The sequence below is a fragment of the Hermetia illucens genome, chromosome 6 (assembly GCF_905115235.1).
Source record: "Hermetia illucens chromosome 6, iHerIll2.2.curated.20191125, whole genome shotgun sequence".
NCBI lineage: Eukaryota > Metazoa > Arthropoda > Insecta > Diptera > Stratiomyidae > Hermetia > Hermetia illucens.
The window spans coordinates 30,685,433-30,701,328 of record NC_051854.1 but is presented as its reverse complement, the minus strand read 5'-3'; the positions used below and the strand labels follow the sequence as shown (position 1 = coordinate 30,701,328).

Here is a 15,896-nt window from a genome sequence, read left to right as displayed (position 1 = left end):
CATAGCAGCAGCGGCAGAGGCAGCAGCAGCGGTGGAGCGGATACAAAACACATTTGCCTGGTTCGGGTTCGGGTTCGGGTTCAATTCCGACCAGTGTTCGTATACCAGTAAAGCAGGCAGCCCACGATCGAAACCAGCCAGCAAGCGGACGACATCGAAAAAGCCGGTCATGCAATTTGAAAGAGAGAGAGGAATGGTGTGTGCGAGGAGGAAAGAGCACACAGTTTGGTGTCGCCGTATATCGCACAATGAGGATGATGATGATACAACGGCATTATATAGTAGCTCATAGCCAAAGGCATACTCGTATTATAATGTAGGCTAGAAACGAGGGACGATAGCGACGACGAGAGAGAAGCTTATGAGGCACAGCGAACAGGTCAGGCAATGAGAAATAGCAACAGCATAGGGTAGAGGAAATTGAGGGTAAAGTTGCACTTGGGAATATTAGGGAATCTTGGAGTTTTGAAAATATTTTAGTTTTATATTTTTATTCTGGAAACTGAATTTATTTCAAAATTCCTGTCGCCGAGACAGTAAACGATGTAACTAACAGAATAGGCAGTATGGAAGTAACCCACGTTTTATTTACGATCAAAAACTCGAAATGATAATGCAGCAAAAGAGTACTATGTTTCATTTTGATTCTGGGAGTTTATAAGGGATGCCTCAAGCGGCAAATATAACTATCTATAAACTTTTGCATGATATTTGAAGTAGTCTTAGGAGAGACTTATTAGGAGCAGTCTGCAAGCTACTCCCGGCTAGTTCCCTGGAACTGGCTAGTTTTTACTTTTAGTACAAAGTGTAATTAAGCAACAGACACGTTTCTCTTGATTGGAAGTACATTTTTATATAAAAAAGGATATTCTTTATATGAATAAAAAACAGGTCGGGAAATCGGAAGCTCAGTGCTTCAGGTATGAAAGGTTTTGTTGATCTTTCATGTAATAATATTCGGGTACACGATGGTTTTATTTATGCATAACTCGCAGTGTATATACGTTGAACATACCCGATATTCAACTCGATGTGTTACTGACATACCAATACCAATTTGACGTAAAGGAGGCAATTTTGACCTACTGTAATTTTGTTAATAACAGTAGGATTTCAACCCCTTTATGACCCTTGACTTTCGCGTTTCGCAACCGAATTCAAAACTAATTTATGATTTGGAAAGTACTAATTGATACCTTTCATTTGATGCTCCACGTGAGTATATTCGGTGAAAAAAAATTTACACCTCTTTTGCATATATGATAACCCCCTTGAGTAGAACGATGTAACTCACTGCATGCGAGGGCGTTCACAGTTCCTACTTTCCCACCAAATTTGGTGTCAATCGGTACCCCCGTTTCTGAGAAAATTGCATGTGACAGACAGACAGTAAGCCGATTTTAACAAGGTTTTGTTGAAAACAAAACCTTAAAAACGGTAAGAGGCAAAGACCTATATGCTTACACTCAGGTTAGATTTCCATTATTATGAGAAATAAGCGGCAACGGATTAAGCTCAGGCGATCACACCAACGACTAAGGTACTTTGGTGATATGATATTTGTGCCATGGTGGGAAGCTTCGCGAAATTATCTCTACAATGTCGTTCATGCATTTATATACACAGAAAAGTGCATTTCTGCCCCTTTGAATCCTATTCTACGAGAATCTCAAAACGTTTAGCGAAAATTGAAAAATTCGAAGCAAACATATTTATTGGTTTTATTCAAAGATTTTTGTCTATACGGCCTTACAATTTCCACATGAGCTTAGGCCAAGTCAAAAAAGAAGAAAATTGTTTAAGAAAAATATTTGTTCCTCCAAACGTTTCACCAAGTTGTCTCGGCATCGGAGATACTGGTCCATAATGATATCAAAACGTTAGAGTTATAAATATTTTTCTTCAACAAACTTTTCCCTTTTCTTGCTTGTCTGTGGAAATGCCAAGTTACGAACTTTTAGTGAGAATTTTGTAAAGTACTGAAGAAAAGAAAAGAGGTTGTTTAATATGCGCAATACTTATAATAAATATGGTATCGGTACGGAAAGTATTTTGGGGCATAGATACCATGTGCATGGGCGACTATATTTCTTTTCAGATATTGGTACCCCCACACTCCTACCATTTGCAACCAATGCCAAAAAAATATTTCAGAAAGTATTCGTCCTTTCATTTGATACCCCACATAACTATACTCGGCGAAAAAAAATTATGAGATTCATAGGTCCCACCTTCCTAGAATTTTGTTTGAGAATTTGTACCAAATTTCATATCAATAGGAGTAACCGTTTCTGAGATAAAAGATGTGGCAGGCAGACAGACAAACGGACGGGCAGACAATAAGCCGATTTTAAAAAGGTTTTGTTTTATATAAAATCTAAACCACTTTTCCACAACTTTAGATAAAAATGAATGGAAGTACTTTCATCTAGAAACGACATTCAACTCCCCAAATATTTTCTACATTATCACTTCCTGGATTCTTACTCACCACAGGTTTAATATATAAAACGAAACATCGTTGACTTCCGTACCAACAGCTTTTTGTAATGTTGCCAAAAAAAATAGTAAAGGGTAAACCCTTTCGTTCAGTAATACAGACAATATGAGTTTCTGGCACATTGGTGTTAATTATTTGCCTTATATATATATATATATATATATTTAGGATTTTATAAAACTTGTAAAAATGTACTGGGTACTTTTAGGTATGGACGCTGCTAATATAGGCCTATATTGTATTCAAACAAACATATTTCGACCAAATGATCAGGAATAACAATATTTTTTCCATTGGTCTCTGGAGTACATCAACTCATTAATCAACTGTATATGCCCAACAAAGCGGATGAGGTAAATTTGTTATTTCCATCATCGATTACTGTATAATAGAAATTCAATTTAAGATTTATTAGCGATTCCGCAATGTGAAGGACAAAAAGTTCCTAAATACCTTATGAAAGAGAAAAATTTAACAAGAGGAGAATTTTCGGTAGAAGTAAGTGAAATTTTATGATTTTTATAGAATATTTTATACACTATATTTATCCAACGGAATCAAAAACCGCATCCAGTTCACAAATGAAGGATTCTACTGTCCGTCCTGGTATTTTAGTAGCTCTGTTAGCTACTTAGCAATTATATGTTAAGACCTGAGTTATGTTAAGTGTTTCAAAATTTCCTTCTTGAGGAGTATTATCGAGTGAAGCTCGATGAAAATCGATGGTAAATTAAGTACAATCATGAGCTGTGCGAACTATTCGACACACCTCCAAGATGATCACTAAAAAACTACTGGCCATGTTTAACGCATAGACGATACTCGAAAGTAGAGTATATGGCGGGGAAAACCGAGGGATGCGCTAAGCAGAATCATCCAATAAAGAAAGCCTGTGGTAGAAAGTAGAGACGCGATCAAAGGATCGAGAATTTCATAGATAAAGCATTGTTAAGACCAAGGTCTATAACTGGCGTAACAATATTGGCAAGAGCGGATTGGAAATATTGCCACAATGTAACCAATGTAAGAAATCTAGTGGAAACTGAACCATGTAAAGGCTGATATGAAAAATGTCTTCGTTCAACCAAAAATATTTGAATGCTGAAGGGTGTATTAGCTTCTAAATTCGGTTGAACATTATAAAGCATTAGCAATTTCGTAAAAGGGCAAATCTTGCTTCAGCAGCGCACTATCGAAAGTTGTCGAATTGAACCTAAATCCTTTGCCAGCAATCTCCTGTATATTCATCACTCTGCTTTTATAACATAGCAGTGGTATCCCAAGCAAAACGGCACCAACAGCAACAACTACCTCTACGGATTTATAGGAACGAAAGCAAGCTATATATCTAGCGCACAACCAAGGGTATATCAGCTCAGTTCAGAAGAAATAGCAACTGCAGGGTATGTTTGTGTCGGTAACCGATTTTGTTATTAAGATTGCCTATGTATGCGTGTCGAGCAGCAATGAAATAGGTACAGCAAAATCGAAGTCGAAATCGAGTAAAGTATTTTGTGTGAGCTCGCAGTCGAATGAAACACATAGACCGGGAGGGTAGGTCGAAGTGGAAGGGGGGAGAAACGTTGTTCAGTCAGGTATAGAGAGTGGATAGAGCGGCGTATGACAGACGAACGAATATACGGACAGGCGGACGTGCCTGAGAAGCAGCAAGAAACCGAGGAACTAGAGTCAAAGCAAAATATTGAAAAATGCTCGTGCTTTCGAAGTGGGTAAAGCGTGTAAAATGAAAAGCAATGGAAATCAGTACGGCCTGTGCATTAGTTGAAGAAGGTTGGGCATGTACATGTCACACGTTTCGGTATTGAAGCTCTTTTATCTAAGAGATGTTTCTGAAGTATAAGTTTGCTAAATAATAGTGTCGGATAGAATTTTGTGCAGTAAATTATTGGAAGAACAAAGATCAATGCTGGGCAAGAAACATTTCACCAAACCTCAGTTAGTGTCAGTGAGAATTCCTAGGAAATCAGTGAACACTGAAACTTTATAAACTAAATCTGACAGCTAATACAGTGGTGAAGTTCTTGAATAAAGACCTACGAGTGAATTGGAGTGATAGTAATATATATATTAATAATTGAATGCAATCTTGGGATTTGAAGACGAATATCTAGAGTATCAGTTTCATGAAGTTTTGTTGAAAGTGGAGGAAAAATGTTCAAATTATCAGACTTAGAAGCAAGAAAATTTCACATTGGCCAGTAGAAAATGTGGACAGAGACAAAAGTAAGTAGAAATTCAAATGGAAATAATTCGGAATCACCTTTGCATCGTGTAGAAAACATAAACATTGACTTAGCGAAGGACCAAACCCGTATCAGAACAATAACAATAAATTGGCATATTTTTAAAATCGCGCGCACTTTTGACATTTCCATCATATTATCATAGTCGTCGTGCCGTGAGTGCACATTGTGTGTTATCAAATCTGTCAAAAGAGTAGGAAATAAGTGCTTAGGCGCTCACACATGTCATTATACCTTTTACTTTAGCGCTTTTAGCTACACTTCAATTTATATACTTACATACAAATAGTAGATTTTACATCTCTTATATATAATCACATTAGTGATTTGCCACTCTGCCATACGCGCTCTTATGTAGCGCATTGATTATGTCTAGTGGGTAAAGTATTGGGCGGCAGGCAATAGTAGTTTTAGCAGTCAGAGTTGTTTTTTCTCAACATATCGTTCACGTTCTTTATTTTTGATGTATGCTCGTGTCTACTATTAATTTTCGCTGTTGCTGCTTTGCTGACGGTTGCTTTTGCTTGCAGATAGTGAACACTTAGGTGCTTGCTGCTGATGCTTATGTCGATATAGCAGCTAGTCGGGTGAGAGCACTCCGTAGCAGAATGTTCAGTTGAATAAACACCAAACAGTAAAACTAAATCGGGAAAACGCTCAGAAGCACACAAACGAGACAGCAAAAAAGTTTTGTGTTACCGTTTTACAATTGATGGGTTGTCTATCGTATATTTACTATGCTTACATTTCTCTTTAAATCTCTTTAGTATCTCATTGTTTTCTTCGTTTGTTGTCGAAAAACTTTAATGATTGTTTTGATTGTTATTCGCTTGATTAGAAATTGTATCTTTGCCAATTGCCTATTGTTTCTCGATCGCTGATAGTTGTTTAAATTGTATGAATTTGCATAAATAGCAGCTTCAACTGATAAGCAAGTTAAGTAAATAAATTAGATCCCTTACTGCAGACCAATATCTTGAGTACAAGAAAAAATGAATCAATTTGGTTTATGATCACAGTAGTTCCAGTAACGTAGATGATCAGAACTTTCTTTGCCAATATAACCTTTCCTGTTCAGCTAACACCAGGTTACAAATGCAACCAGCCAGATTTTCTATATTATTTTTCAGACTCAATAAAATTTCGATGATTTTGGTCAATTTAGAATCAGCCCTTTCAGTTTTTTCGCTTAAGCATACAAGAGGGAATATCCTGTAAGGCTTCTTGCTAATATCTTCCTTGCACAAAATTAAGGACCATATACGCACACCCTTTAAATCTCGCTCTAACCCTGTTCTTCCTCCAGTTTATGGAATATTATTTCAATTATTTTTCCTTGTGATTGTTCGTCTCCAATGGTATTAGCTGTTACCCTTTTTAAAGAGGTTCCTACACCTACACCATTAGTTGCATCAAAAGAATTCACTCTTCTAAAATCTTTTCCTTTTAAAAAATCAAATTGTTCTATATTTAAAGCCAACAACTGCATTTCCACCGTATGTGAATTCAAAGGAATTATTGTATGAAACCTTTCATACAACCCACTTTTTTCATTTCATGATAATATTCGTAATTTACTCCTCTCAAACTTTGCACTACAATCTTTAATTGGTTCCCTCCTTGAGATCTGATCGGTTTGAGATTAAAACCTTTTTGGTATTGTGTCCTACAGTGAATATTAGTATATTTACATTAAGGAGTACTTAACCAATTCCATATTTTTCACAATTTTCTATCAATCATTTGATGAGATTATGTCATCTGACTCGATTTAATCATTAACTCTTAAGTCTTTCCTTTGTATTACAAAATCTAAACGTCAACTCCACAATATACTTAGACACTTCATGTTCAGGTTGCATAAACACATATTTTATGAAGTGCTACTAATATTTTCGAACAATATACATTTTGTTCCGAAAAGACGGATGTCCTCTTAGACGCATTCAAATGTCGAGTCCATTTAGAAAATATCAGAATTTGATTATAATTACTGGGTAAAGTCTCATTCATGCTATCCCAATGCTAATTGCGTTATTGTAACATTCCAACCATATTCACGTTAGATTTATCTGTGTTCTCTTGGCATATACAGGCATGCATATTCTTGACCGCAAGGATTCGATTCCTAGTTTCTAATCAAAAGTCCTAACTTTCATAATAAAATTCGTATCATCAACTTCAGTGAATTGACTGTTCATTCATTTGCAAATGCATTTGGATTCGTCTTCTAAATATATTTACAGAAGAAAGAATATTGAGTCCACTGAACTTCTACCCACTTTGCGCGCAAAACGTCACATGTTCTTCTATTTACTAAGTACGAGAAAATGCTTCTTCAATTAATGACCACAGGCAATTCTATATCAAAACTGAAGCAGTAGAAACTCCCGAAAATTAACTGCGAATTGGTATGCCTACTCCAAGTACCTGGTAAGTGATCGCCAATGCCAAATCGTACTGTACTTAATTGTGTCCAATCGAACGTTTAATATGATAACGTGGATGCTCTGAGAATATGTTGGAAGGAGCTTCTGGAAAAGTTTCGTATGTAATACCCATATTACAAAAAAACTCATATTTTGAGATCTTTTAAAGCTCATTGTGGAATTGAAATTTCGAGTTTGAGTACCCAAAAATGGTAGACATATCAAACAGACATCGCATTCATGGGTATGAATGGCAAGCTTGCACTGCATATACCAATGCAGTACAGTTGTATGTCAGCACTTCCTAATTTTTGGAACTTTAATTGGTGGAGGAGTAAGTCCCCTTCAATGAAATTCTTTGCTCTTTTGCTGATTGGTTTACTTATCGATATTAGGCGCGAAAAATATAATTTTTGCATTTATTATTCATAAGATATAGTGCCTAGTTTCTCAAAACCGGAGAACATGACAAATATTTTCCTAATACAAGCTCCCAATCCTCTTACTTGCTAATGATTTTATTGCCTAATTCTCCATTGTTCACTCTAGATTTCTAAATCAAAAATTGATACCAAAGTCCCAAACAGTCGAGGGATTAAGGTGCAGCGATAATGCAATTCACCTTGTGAAGCTATCACCAAGCAAATATTGCCAAAGGTACTGAGGCAAGAAGAACATCCCACAATTTAAAATTACCCTTTTCGAATGTTTACAACGAACCAGAATCCAATCTTAACATTATTGCACTCTCTCACCTGTTCTCTATAATGCATTCCATTCAAGCCCACTATAAGACCCAACATAAATGCGTAAAGATTTTAATTATCAACAATTACCATATACTCTTTTCTTCGGCTCTTTCTCTTTATTCCGACATAAATTAGGAGAATTTGCCAATTTCATGTTTACCTATGTACGTACATCTCTAGACGCGGCACATCAAGTGTGTATATTACAATTTTGGCGGTGACATTGGTCAGTGTGAACGGAACGATAACCCTTTTCTTGCGAAAAACGCATTGACTAACGTCACCTAACAACTTTAGCGCAATAAGAAAACAAAATGTGGCTAACGAAAAAAGCGCACACAAAATTATTGGAGGAGTCATGTGAATGAAAGGGATATAGAATGTAAACAGGAGTTAGCTGTCAAAGTCCATTAAAAACTTGATCATTGGGAATATTTTGAGGCGAAATATGTTCCGCTTAGTTGAGCTCAATTCCTCCTTTGGCACAAAGTAGAGAGGGGTATTCAAAGTGTAGTAAAAAGGAGGCGAAATTGGGCTCAAAAGTGATGGTCGTATAGCCAGCGACGAGAAATCTACTCGTTCACGAACACCAACTAAAAATATACGTCAAAGCTACACACAAAGATACCGAGGGCGAAGGCGTAGTATATAGCATAGAAAATAGATATATGTATTATAAGAAAAGAGCATATTCATGGTATCCGTTGGGTATATAATGACGAAACTTACTTCTCTTTCTCTGGGAACTCTAGTCGAAACAAGTCGAGTTGGTTTTCGTTGGTATTCCAAACGACGCAAGGCGACCCCTGACGATAACATCCGACTGATCCGACTTGAGTGCTGATGTGAACGATACAGTAACATCATCTAAAATTCGTACAGGCAGAATTCGCGTCAGAAACTAGGAAGATAATCGCATCTTTCAAAGAAGCTAAAAATGCTTGATATTGGAGAAATTAAACGGTTTCTTTTACAAATGAGGGCAGTTTCGATGGCTTACACCTTTCTTCACTACAAGTAGAATATATGCTTCCCATTGCAGTGGCATGACTGGTTGAGCGTCAGTTGTTCGATGACTTCGGATGTGAATCTTGATTTCGATCAGGATATTTGTATTAATAATAATAATCGTTGGTGCGACAATCCAATTGGACCAGGGCCTTGAAGTGTGTTAGAACACCTCATTCAAGATCATTTTAACTTATCTTTTGAAAAGCTCACAATTTTTGGGAAAAGGCAGAAGCATAGCTGAATTAAAATAGAACAGAAATTAAAGTAAGCAAGACGAAACAATGTTGGGTGTCTTATACTGCACAAAGGATTAAAGAGGAGGTATAGAATTTGAATGAAGCTCATTTCTAATGAAAGACTAATACTCACATTTTCGCCAATAGAAATGGAAAGGAATGATTAAAATGGCTATCACCATGTACAATATGGCAAATGGAAATTTAATTGGAAGTTCAGTTTTATAAATGCACATCTTGTTCTGACCTGAAGAAAAAACAAATTCATGTGTACAACCATACTAACCAGACACTGTAAATACGTTGTATTGTATCACGGGTATCCAGCAATTGCGATTACAGTGAAGTAGCGAACTGCGGGACACCTCGATATTCAGTTCGATTAGGAGGCTATATGACGTATAGGGGCCGAGGCTTAGAGTAGAGTTTAGATCCAAACATTTTCCTTTATATTTCGCCGACATCAATGTCGTTGATGCAGTTGTTATTGTTTAGTAGTTGCTACACGACGATATCTGACTGTAGCTAACTGTCTAACGCGTTGCGCTACACCAACTTATCCCACACTTAGTTTGAACTGAATGCTATTGAGGTTCGCCGAGCAACGAAAAAAAAAAAGAAAGGAAAAAAGAAGAACGCATGCATTGAAAAATTCTCTTTACTCGAATCTCTCCTCTTTAGGGCTTTCTCATGCTTTTATATACTTAAAAATATTTGACCGCGATAGCTGTCAAAGTGCTTTCGTTTTATGTAATGTATATGCCAAGGTATATACCGAATACATGGTGCGATGGCTGAGTCGTAAGGAAAGTCCAGATGTGATTGGGACTGGGAATTTTCTTACGTCCTCGCTATCGACGGACGTCGCCAGTGTAACGTCGGTGCTGCTGTCATGGTTTTTTTTCTTGTAGCTTTGCTCTTTCTTCTGCCTACACCTTTGAGCTTATTTCTGTCAATAGAAGGGAATGTCGACAACCAGCAAGCTTTGTTATATATGGGAGGATTTGTTTTTGAATGTGCGTCATAAAAGATACGACATTCTTGCCGTATAGGGAAGATATAGTAGCTGAAAGTGTGCATAGTGAAAATACGTCTACATATTACCAATTACCAAAATTAAAGAAATTGGTAGATTTCCAGGGAAGTCTAAGCCATTATGAAAATAGGATGAAATTATTTTAAGTGTAACGGAAAGATTTCCTTCATTTACTTATTTTAATTTGAATTCACCTACTTTTTGTTAAGTTTAGCATAATCTAATCTCTAATGAAAAATAATTATTGTCATATAAATTTTTTTCAATGAACTTGATATAATATCCTTGCTTAAAAAGAAAAATACTAACATGATTCTCTAGGAAGTTTAAGACACTTAACTCTTTTTTAATTTTACCACATTGGGCGGAATAGACGACGGAAAGCATTTTCTTAAATATTGAGGAGGTTAGAAACCACTGCGCCGTATCATAACATGTGCATCTGATTATAAGATGGAATGGATACACATAATATTATGAGAAGAATTGCATCGCTTTAAAATCTCTCAGCAAGAGAGAATTAAAGATTTTTGTAATTGCGTACGGATTCCAAATCGTCGCTCATAATTACCATAGATCTGAATGACACACGAATTGTAGATGTACATACATATATGCCACCTCTTAGAACGTCTGCCGATAAAAGGGACACTAATATCCGCACTTCACCGATTCCCCCAACTGCATGTCGTTACTTGACCAAGAGAAAAAATACCCTCAATATTTGAATTTTTCTGACTGCAACCAGGTTTTATGTATGTAACAATATTCAGTTAAGAGAGGATACTTCCTTATTTATTCCGGACCTTCGAATGTAGAGATTAGGTTTCGATTTCGCAGGAGCATAGGGAATATAAGCATTAAATAATATAGCAAGAATGAGCATCAATAGAACAAGAGGAGTAATAGAAACCGACGCAAACCCGTTTCCCTTTAAGAATGAGGGAAAGGAATCGGAGAAGCTAAGCATTGGGCTTTGCACTTTTATCATTTCCCTCGAAGGAGAAATTTCAGTGTTAAAAAAATAGAAGGAAATGTCGCGAGTGATTGTATGCAATTGAGATAGGATATTCGAAGGAAGAGCTAGTATGAAAGTCGTTCGATCTATAATTTCGATAAGGTAATATGCGTAGGAAGCGATGTGGAATAAAAGCCTTTTGAGGGGAAGTATAATACCGGCATCGCGATTGCCGATGTCTAGCATTGAAACGTGTGAGACTTGGACTCTTTCATCCTCTATTTTATACAGTGAACCGTGGCGAAAATTATCCTTCCATACATTTGCTAATATAAAAATTAGCGATCCGAATGCAACATTCAACCAACATGTATCCATCCGTCCATCATTATGATGCACTGAGAACAATTTACTAAACATACCTTTTAAAGAGGGTGTAACAGATAGATGGAGATTGAACAAATTTAAAGAAAAGCATTCATATACATTTTACATATGTTTTTAGCTTCAAGATGAAATTATTCGTTTAATTTAGATTAGATTGCGAGGCGATGTTACTATTGATTAAGGGATATCCTCGTCTAGAGGGCTACATTTGCGAGTGTCTTGACGAGTTCGATAAAAAAAGCTATAGTATTCTCATTATTTTTCTTTCAAAACTATTCGTTGATATTTGGGAAACAAAAGGAAAAAATACTGAATAAATAAGTTATAATTTAAAATTTACCGCAATGTGGTCCGTCCTGTCGCCCTCTACAGTTCTGAGTGTTAACCAACTATAAAAGACAATGAACGGCGTCTTGCGGTAATGGAGGCGAAGATGTTGCGTTGGACTAGTGGCGTGACAAGTTTTGATCACATCCGAAATGAGGATATCCACGATCGTTATGGGTTTGCACCGATCGTGGAAAAATTGCGAGAGAGGCGTCTTCGCAATTCGTGCTAACGAGAATTCACTTGCCAAGATTGGTCTGAACCTCGAAGTCGATGGTAAACGACCAGAAGGCAGGTTGAAACAATGATGGCTTGAAACGCTGGATGGGGATTTAAAAGCCTCGAGATTGCACCCAGATCAGGCATTCGATACAGCCAAATGGCGAAACCGATCACGACGAGCCGACCCCGCTTGTGAATCGAACAAAGGCTGAAGAAAAAGAAGAAGAATTTGATAATTTTGGGAGTAAAGAAAAAAATAGTATACCCGTTGACACGAGTAGGGTAACTTATGGTCATCTGAAACAAAATTTAAAAAAAGTCCCTTAATTGGATAGAATGTCATCGTATACTATATCTAAGGGAGCACGGACATTTTCTACTGTAAGATGGTGGCTGTCTGGCAAAAAAAAACTACTTTTAAAGTACATAGTAAAATAAAAACGATTTTGATACCAAAATATAGAGATAATTATACATAGAAGCTTGATGCAAAATTTGGAGTATCTGGGTTAAATAGGATTTGAGATATCCCAGCCCTGCTGAATTATCTTTGAGAGACAGAAAAACAGAATTTTAATCATCTATCGAAAATAGTTTTTTAAAAGTCTAAACTTAAATATTCAAGGAAAGAAATGATTTTATAAAAAAAGTCAAGCGACGGCGGCTTTACGGTTTCTTACCAGGGCAGAGGCAAATCGTCAGACGCTGCCTCACCTCTGCCCTGGGAGCAGCGTGACCGTAGCGGCTCGCAGATGTTGAATGCTCCTTTATATAATTCGTAAAACATGACATGCCTACGAATTATATTGAGCGCAAATCCGCCTTATTGACCAAAGCTGGCCAGGGCTGAAATATTCGTTTTGAGAATGAAGGGGGTCCTAAGTCCGCATCAACTTAATGCAGGACCGGACCAATTGAGGAGCAACTTACTCCTTCTTTTCTGGTCCACGGACCCCTCGCAGGGCTTGCACCCAAACTTTTTTAAAAAAAGTCAAGCGACGGCGGCTTTACGGTCCTGCATTAAGTTGATGCGGACTTAGGACCCCCTTCATTCTCAAAACGAATATTTCAGCCCTGGCCAGCTTTGGTCAATAAGGCGGATTTGCGCTCAATATAATTCGTAGGCATGTCGTGTTTTACGAATTATATAAAGGAGCATTCAACATCTGTGAGCCGCTACGGTCACGCTGCTCCCAGGGCAGAGGTGAGGCAGCGTCTGACGATTTGCCTCTGCCCTGGTAAGAAACCGTAAAGCCGCCGTCGCTTGACTTTTTTTAAAAAAGTTTGGGTGCAAGCCCTGCGAGGGGTCCGTGGACCAGAAAAGAAGGAGTAAGTTGCTCCTCAATTGGTCCGGTCCTGCATTAAGTTGATGCGGACTTAGGACCCCCTTCATTCTCAAAACGAATGATTTTATAAATTTTAACCAAAATACCTGCTCAGAACTAAAATCTTTAATACATCATAATAAAAATTTCAACACCAGTGGAATAAGTGTGTAGTTAGGCGTTGCTTGAGATACTATGATCAATAGGTACACTATAACCAGTAAAAGGGGCACAATAGTTCTTCAAGGACGCGGTGCGATTTTCTCTTAACAGAATAATAATAGGCGTTTTAACGCCTCATTTTCGATAAATTAAACCAATCCAAACTCAGAGAAATTATATATAATATAGAGTTAAATTCATCAAATACAATGATTCGGTGCTGTTAAAAATTGATTTACGTTAGTAAGTGCTTGACGCTAAATATAATGTTCACCAGGAAATAAGTTTCACAAACGCTAACGTTCATAATATATAACATTTCCTCCTAACTTTTGGCTAATTACTTTTCAATCAAAGATAGCAGAGGTATACTCAGTATCTGAAGCAAATTTAAACCGTTTATTTTCAATAATTCTCATGTGAAAGCTTCCAAGCCTGACGATAATCTACGGCATAAATCACATACAATACATAACAATTAGGATTTTTAAAAAGGAAAGAGGATAAATTCTTACAAAAAGAAAATATCTTCAAATACCCTTCCATCGTGTATCGATTTGATTAAATTCTAGTGGATTTCTGCACATCTGCAACTCTTACTTCCCAAGTAAAAGAAATTGAGAATCTTCGTAACATCATACTGAAGTTCAAAAATAGTCAAATAAGATGCATCTTCAATTTATATTTGGATTGTATACAAACAAACCATGCAATTCGTACATGGTGTGATAAGAATAAATTTACTGGGAAATCCCGACAATTTCTGTAACTCTACATAACAACAATTAGTCTTATCCCATGACTCACAGCGACTAGCTAACTTTTTTTCTGAATTCGATAATTTTAGGTAGGATAATATGATGTACTCCTTCCAGAGCGTACATAAGTTCTTGATCTTTTTTCGTAAACTGCAGCAATGGTAAAATGTCCCGGGCTTCACAGCTTTCGCCTTACAAGGAAATTTTGTGGAACTCACAATAACGTGTTCATCCACACATTTCCAGCTAAGAGCGTTGAGAATTTTACGTTTGCGATAAAGTGGCAGATATTGGAAACGACGGAACGCACGTGGCTATGCACTACCTTGACTCTGCTACAGTTGTTATGTAGGCATGAGTATGAAATTATACTGGAAATCTCATTCTGACGGCGGTGTTCTCTGTTCTCTACTATTTCGTAAACTGATAGTCAGCAAACATTCCGCCAATTGTTGTTCGGCACTGATACACATTGGAATGGTTATTGCAATTTGCAATGAAGCCAACGATGCACTTTCGTGATGTAAACAGACACCACGTTTTTTCTTCTCTCCCTCGATTAGATACAGTGAACGTAGTTCTACAGTCGCAAATGTTTGTCGCCTTGTGTGCAGTTTTATCGTAGACATCTTCATAGTTGTCGTAGTCGAAGAATTCCAATCAAAAGCTTTTGGGATGAGAGCGAAAGCATTGTTTTTTTTCTACTGAAGCCAAAATTTATGGAAACTGCGGGAAGATACTTAAATTGAGAGTGAAATGAAAATATTAACAATAAGCGCATCAATTGTGTTATCTCTGCAATATTAGCGAGGTGTATAAACTAAGTTCATACTTACACCGCGAGTCTCAGAGTTCACCAGGCGGATTAAACTTTGCGTGATTCGAGAAATATGTATTTGTTGTATTGTTTCCTGGTTAGGTAAGGCATAGTATAGACGAATAGATGGGTTCCGATGCCTATTGAAATTTAAATGTGGTTCATGCAGTGCCATATCTTATACGACTTTGCAGTTGAGACGGAGGGTACAGGTTAATCTGTTGCGTCCTTGTAAGGTTATTATCAACAAGGTCAATGTTACTTTGTTGCTATTGTTGAATCGTTACCCGTGCATCCTTTTGAAGGACATATCTCTTGATTTTTATTTTGTTTCTAAAAAATATGTTAAGGGAAATCCAATTAGAAAATTCAGTTACATGTAACGATGGAAAAATGGAGAAACGCCGTTACAATCCCTTCACCGTCTGAGCCAACCATCGTTCAAAGTAAAGCTAATGCTCATGCTGATTTTAAGAAAAAATGTCTGATTCATCAATTAATCTGCACGTATGGGTGGCATGAATGCATGACGCAAAATATATTTTCGCGTGAAGTACGGTATTGTGTGGCATTCATGAGTTTTTTAAAGAAAAGGTTTATGAGAGTGTGGAGTACGTAGGGTATTTGATATCAGTATTTTCAGTTTGGCTTTCAAATATTGTTAATCAGTTTGAAGGTATGCTTTACAATTGTTATTCCGTGCCCTAAATAGGAA

The 15,896-nt window shown here is 37.0% G+C and overlaps 1 protein-coding gene and 1 long non-coding RNA gene across 4 annotated transcripts in view; both read left to right on the top strand.

The window, feature by feature from the left end:
• The first annotated feature begins 2,724 nt into the window (after nucleotides 1–2,724).
• The window catches only part of LOC119660551, a 32,275-nt gene continuing 19,103 nt past the window's right edge, over nucleotides 2,725–15,896 (top strand). Inside the window, exons 1-2 of one of the 3 annotated variants that reach the window (XM_038069191.1) lie at nucleotides 2,725–2,853; nucleotides 2,907–2,998. In XM_038069191.1, the coding sequence (XP_037925119.1) occupies nucleotides 2,957–2,998 (42 nt within the window). In that variant the 5' untranslated portion in view covers nucleotides 2,725–2,853; nucleotides 2,907–2,956. Of the gene's footprint in view, nucleotides 2,854–2,906; nucleotides 2,999–4,058; nucleotides 4,745–15,264; nucleotides 15,284–15,896 lie in introns of those variants that run through there. The other 2 variants (XM_038069192.1, XM_038069193.1) reach the window with 2 other exon arrangements.
• On the top strand, nucleotides 5,026–5,924 carry LOC119660555. The gene is made up of 2 exons (XR_005250440.1): nucleotides 5,026–5,229; nucleotides 5,295–5,924. It is a non-coding gene; the product is annotated as an uncharacterized LOC119660555 (long non-coding RNA).